Source organism: Echinops telfairi, unplaced genomic scaffold (genome assembly GCF_000313985.2).
Source record: "Echinops telfairi isolate 266 unplaced genomic scaffold, ASM31398v2 ScPeMD7_7467;HRSCAF=8505_1, whole genome shotgun sequence".
Lineage (NCBI taxonomy): Eukaryota > Metazoa > Chordata > Mammalia > Afrosoricida > Tenrecidae > Echinops > Echinops telfairi.
Genome location: NW_022111368.1, coordinates 12,959,044 through 12,964,962, shown reverse-complemented (window position 1 = coordinate 12,964,962; position 5,919 = coordinate 12,959,044). Strand labels below are relative to the sequence as shown.

General features: G+C 52.4%; 1 protein-coding gene across 1 annotated transcript in view; it reads left to right on the top strand.

Moving 5' to 3' along the window:
- The window catches only part of GAS6 (growth arrest specific 6), a 67,873-nt gene that overhangs the window by 55,142 nt on the left and 6,812 nt on the right, over nt 1-5,919 (top strand). Inside the window, exons 10-11 of the mRNA XM_004704315.2 lie at nt 1,381-1,545; nt 2,773-2,941. Coding sequence (XP_004704372.2) covers nt 1,381-1,545; nt 2,773-2,941 — 334 coding nt within the window. The remainder of the gene's footprint in view (nt 1-1,380; nt 1,546-2,772; nt 2,942-5,919) is intronic.

Here is a 5,919-nt window from a genome sequence, read left to right as displayed (position 1 = left end):
TTTTGCACCACCCACGGGACCTTGTAACCATGTGAGAAGTCATTATTCATGTGCACCAGAATACACGTACAGCAACATGATGGGTAATAGCCCGAAACTGGAAAACCTGACATCCTTTTCAGCAGTAGCATCGGTAAATTAGTTGGGGTAGTCTTATCATGGAATACTGTAAAGCCGTAAAATGAAACAATATACAATGACGGGGATAAATCTCAGAAATACGTTTGAGAAGAAAGAAGCCAAACCCAAAAAATACATGTTGAGTGATTTTACTTTCTTTTGGGATTTAGCTTTCAGCAGTATAAACTAAAGGAAAGCGCATGGGTTATGGTTTCTCTAGCAGGGCAGGACTTATGGTGGAAAAAGGACTCCCAGAATGAAGGGCTTTGGGGAACTTACAGGTTCTATTTCTTGATCTGGGTGGTGATTATATGAGTGTGCTTTACAATGATTCATTAAGCTGCTTGCTTATGTTTTTGTGAGCTTTTCTACATGTGTGCCAACATTTTGCAATCACACAAAAGGCTCGAAACACTGAGTTTCCTTGAGCGTTTGGCCTGGTTTCTAGTTCCCCAGCAGATAGGTTCAAGTCCCGCTCCAGATAGTCCTGTCTGCTGCCACCGGGTGGACATTGCCTTGCGTTGCTGACTTGTGCTTGGGTGTGGTGTCAGGAGAAAGAGAACACACCTCGCTCAGAAAATGAGCAGTCGAGGACAGACGACACAAGTCTTTTGGCGTTTGCTCTAGAAAAGACATTTATGACAGCCACTCACATCTGCGTGGAGGCTGCCCGTGAGGGGCCCAGAGCCCGCAGACCCATGCCTGGATTTTCCCTCCTCTCTGAAATGTTGTGCCAACCTCAGCCAGTGGTTCACTGGTCCTCGAAGAGGCAGCAAGAGCGGCCATTGGACCTTCAGACAGAGGGACTTGTGCTACAATTTATTTATTTGTGTACTAGTATTCGACCTACGAGCCAGCCAGATTCGTGTAAACAGAACCTGCCAGAGTAGGAGAAGAGCTTGTGCATTTTCCAAGAGGGGAGTGACCGGAAAGTGGTGACCGTGCCTTGTCAAAAGGCAGAGCACTCTGGAGACCCAGAAAAGACCATGCATGAAGTCCCAGCCCTCACACGTGCCCCTGACCAGGCGTGTCAGAGAGCTTCTCCCCCTGCGTTGCCCTTTGCCTCCCTTTCCAAGCACACGGACCGTCAGCTCACTGTGTGGCCATGCACACCCGCCTGGAGCACCGAGGGAAGGAACTTGGAAGCTTTAGACTGCCCGTGGGTGGTCATCAGAGGGTGCGGGTGGTGCTTCCAAAGGGGTGCTTCCCGCCCCCTTTCCCATCAGAAGCCCCTCTTCTGATGGCGTTGCTTTCCCCCAGATTTCCGTCGAGGAGCTGGAGCGGAATCTCGTGGTCAAAGTCAACAAGGACGCTGTTATGAAAATAGCGGTGGCCGGGGACCTGTTTCAGCTGGACAGAGGACTGTACCACTTGAACCTTACAGTGGGGGGCATTCCCTTTAAAGAGAAAGACCTCGTTCAGCCGGTGAGTACCAGTGTCAATCACTCGGGTCGGAGTGTGCGCAGCGGGCGATGTGTTTTGAGAGTGTGCAGTCTGGGCAGGGACGGGATCGAACCACGAGCTGGCAGGTGTTCAGCGTTCACAAGCTTGGCGAGGGACCCAGAGGGAGGTGAAAGGGCACCGAACATTTAACGAGCCAAATTGGAGCATTCATTATATGAGGCGCTTATCACCCATCTCTTTGTATGAGACCCGGTTGAGTTTTCCTCTGGGTACAATAAAAATTTTACAAGCGGAAAAAAAATTATTTTACAAGCGGGTGGTGGGGGGATAAGATACGACGGAATTATTCTTTTAAGTAAAATTAAAAACGGACTTGGGGAGACTGTTTCTGAGAACATCTTGGGATAGTTGGCCTGTGAAGATTTCCGCGGGGTGTGGGGTTCGAGAAAGCCTCTGGGAAGAGGTCAGTATTAGTGCATTCTGCCTCATCTCATCCCTTCCTCACACCACACACCTTTCCGTCTCCCCAGCGGGCCGATGCGAAGGGCTAAACTCCTGGGCACAGCGGTTGTGATTTCACAACAAATACAAGGAGCGACAGCCTTGAGCACCTTTAGGCCCCGATGGTAGGGTGCTTAGTACTTCCTTCCTGTCAGAGGACTGTGAGGGGGACTGCCTGCAGGGCTCCCTCTCAGTCAGACCCACCGTGTCCAGTCTTCAGTCCATCCTTTTACAGACCCAGGCTGAGGTGACCCAGTTTGCTCAAAACCATGCGACAAGGTTATGGCCGAGATGGCAGCACCATTCGCAGCACTGGATTTACAATTTCCCTCGCTCTGGGCAACAAACGGCTTCTTAGATGCCGGGCAAACTGCACCAGGCACAGGGCTGATACAAATGTCAGTGCTTCCCACATCTGTTCAGCTAGGTAGGTGGTCAGGGATTTTCCTCCGTACTCTATAAACGCAGACAAGGAAGGTGGGCTCTGCTTAGTGCGCTCCACTCTCTAGCAGCACGCGCACTCACTGGGTGTGCCGATTAAGTGGGGCCAGTAAGGCATCTGATACGGTGTCGAGCTGTGAAGGGAAGCATCCACCACAGGTAGGGTTTATCTGCAGAAGGAGATTTCCACAGGCCTGGTTTGAGCAGAGGGTGGCTCATCCTGCTTCTGGAATGGCTGAGGACTCTGCCTTACATCTGGGAGCATATGTGGGCCCCGGGAAACTCCTGGGATTCCTGTCTTTCCAGATAAACCCTCGCCTGGATGGTTGTATGCGGAGTTGGAACTGGTTGAATGGCGAAGACACCACTATCCAAGAAACAGTCAAATTGAACACGAAAATGCAATGCTTCTCTGTGATGGAAAGGGGGGCCTTCTTCCCAGGCAATGGATTCGCCTTCTTCAGCCTCAATTACAGTAAGTCTTGGTTCTTCGGGCCGAGAGAGTTGCGGCGGTACCTTCAGCCAGGTATGCACTTAGAAAACAAGCAAACAGGAACGGCGGCAAGCGTTCCTTGGATGACAGCGTCAGGGATACCCTGGTGTCCCCCACAGCTCTCAGGGGCGGCACGCAGCATGAGGGAGGGCAGAGACACCACCGCTCCTCATGGAGACCCGTGTTCTCCCTGAGTTTCAAATTAGCCAATGACAGTGGCCCTTGCGGCCGTGCTGGTGCAGGGGTGGGCAGGATGGGAAGGCCCGAGAAGGGAGTTTGCACACAGCTCTGAGACAAGAGCTCAGGATTCTCCCGGGCGCGGGGGAGGAGCTCTCAGAAAAGACTGTGACATTACAACCAGGGATTCAAAGAGGAGCACATCAGGAAGACAGCACCTGCAACTGGCAGTGTGACAGGCGCAGGACCGCAGTGAGCTCCAGTTGGAAAACGAAAGAGAAGAACAAGAAACGGGAGGGGCCAGGGTGTCTGACCAAGGACGGCTGTCAGCAGGTTCACAGTACGGCCAGGGAAGCAGGGTTCCCCCAAGAAGGAAGGCTTGTCCAAACGAAGTCTTTGAGGTAGCAGAAGTGCTTTTCTTTTCTACCTGGGTGGGGAAGCTGGTGGACTAGCAGAACGATGGTGGGAGATGGGACCACCGAGAAAGGAGACGTGACTACAACTTCCCTCCAACTCGTTGCAGAGCAGAGAACTGCCCACATGGGTTTCCGAGCCTGTCCGCCTCTATGGGGGCAAAGAGCCTCCTCTTTACCTTCTTGGAGCGGCTTGGTGGTTCCCAACTACTGACCTTGACGTCAGCCCCCGAGTGTGTAAGCCACTATTGCCGGCCGCGTGGTTTGACTTTGGGCACGCGGGGCTTTCCGTGGCGTTCGTCACAGATGGGTTTTAGAGTGAACTTTTAGCTCTCGAGCAGGCACCGGCTGGCGTGCCTAATTTCTATCACAGGGTCGGTGGGTGAGGTGACCTTAGAGAGTTCATGGGAAGGTGGACTTAGAAGAACGGGCTCTTCCCGTGAACTTGTCAAAGTGCCTTGTGACCTTCAGAATCTTAGGAAAGCCAGGAGAGCGTACATACAGGCACAGACTCTTAAAAACTATCTGAATAAGTTCACGAGGCTCCTAAAGTTGACCTTAAATGAGGAAGCCCTGGCTTGTTCTGACCATGATTGCATGGGCCCTCGTATTTCTCAGGCTTTCTGCTTATGCTCTGGTCTAGGGAGATTCTGTGCTAACCTCCTTTCCCAGTAACCATCTGGGACCCCTCGCCCCCTCCCGCACAGTCTCCCAGCCTCCTGCTCAGTGCTGTGTGGCTGCCCTTCCAGGTGCCTGATGTTGTTGTTAACAAAGCTAGTATTGTTGGCTGAACTGTATACTCTGAAACACATCCATCCAACAGTGTGGCCATGTGCCACCACCTTCCCTCCCTCTGCCCACAGTGTTTCTCCACCCTGACCAAACACCCGCTGCCCATCAAAGTCCCATCGTGTTTCAGAGTGATGGTGGCCCCGTCGTAGGCACCCCAGGAACGTAGTGGATTACACACTGGACTGCTCGCTGCAAGGTCGGCAGCTCAAAACCACCATACCGCTCCATAGGAGTAAGATGAGGCTCTCTACCTCCACAGAGTTACGGTCTTGGAAACCCACAGACACAGTTCTACCCTGTCCAATTGGGTCACGAGGAGTCGGCAGTGACTGTGGCAGGCAGGTTGCTTTTGGGGGGAAGCTGCCCATTTAATCTTATATGGAGAGTTCTGTAAGGGAGCAGCATGCTCAAGAGGAACATCTTTATTGAACGAGCTCAAATGTTAGTTTAGGATGGTTTCCCGGGATCACGTCCCTTGGAGGTGCCGTCGTTTCTTCTCTGTCCCTGACCTCCAACCCCCTTCCTCATTAAACCACCCTTCTCCCTGGCACACCAGCCCGGAAGGGCAGGCAGCTCACTCCCCATCCCCTAATCATGTGCCGCCTCAGGCAGCCAATTCAAGTGTAGGGAAAGCCCAGCCTGGGTCAGACTCAGTGGACTCTGCCCTTCTGGGACTTCGTATTGTCATTTGTTTCCCTCCTTGTTTTTGGTTGCCAAAAAAATTACCCTAGCATTAAAGGTATTTTTAAAGAAAAGCCCCATTCACCCCAAATTCTACCACCTGACACAAGACACACGCCATCCCGTGTGTTATTTTACTCTGTATTTCCATGTATACAAATCAAGAACTCAGCCGTGCTTACTATAAAGCCATGCAGTTATAAACTGCTTCATTTCCCCACACACTATACGTAATCACTTTCCATTGGGTGGTACAGGCCATCCGCACATAATTTACAAAGACTGCAGAGGTGCCCCCTGAACCGCGTGCTGTAGGGCTTCCATCTCGGACGTTCTTATGGAAGCTGAGGCATACAATACTCAGATCCCTGCACGGTCAGCAAGCCTGCAGCAGCACAGCCGCAGCGAGAGTGCCTTTCACAACCCAGCACAGAGCCACAGGCCCAGAGGGGCTATCTTCATCTGGCAGCAGATCACAATGGGTTTGCACTCACCGGATCTCGCAGCCTGAGATGGGAGGCACCTGGTGGAGCTCCGCCCTCCTTAAGTTGAGGCGCTTGGCTGAAGAGTCTGTCTCCTGCCACTAGGCTCTGGAGATATTAGCCCCGTGAGCGATGGTCTGGGAGGTGTGTAACTCACAGAGACTAAAGACTGGGTTCATCTCTTCCTTCACACTTCTATAAAGGGGAACACCGTGGCCAATAGGAGAGGGCTGTGCTGTAGCTGTTTCAATCTGATGTGCATCCACATCTATAAGTAGTTCATGAGGATGGACGTCCCTGGACCCCCTTTGTGGGTGGGAGGCACACAGGAGCCCGGAGGTGCCCTGGGGAAGGCGCTCGGTGGGGAAGGAGGGAGTGACGTCTGTCATCATCTGGTGGCGCTCACTTTGCCCTG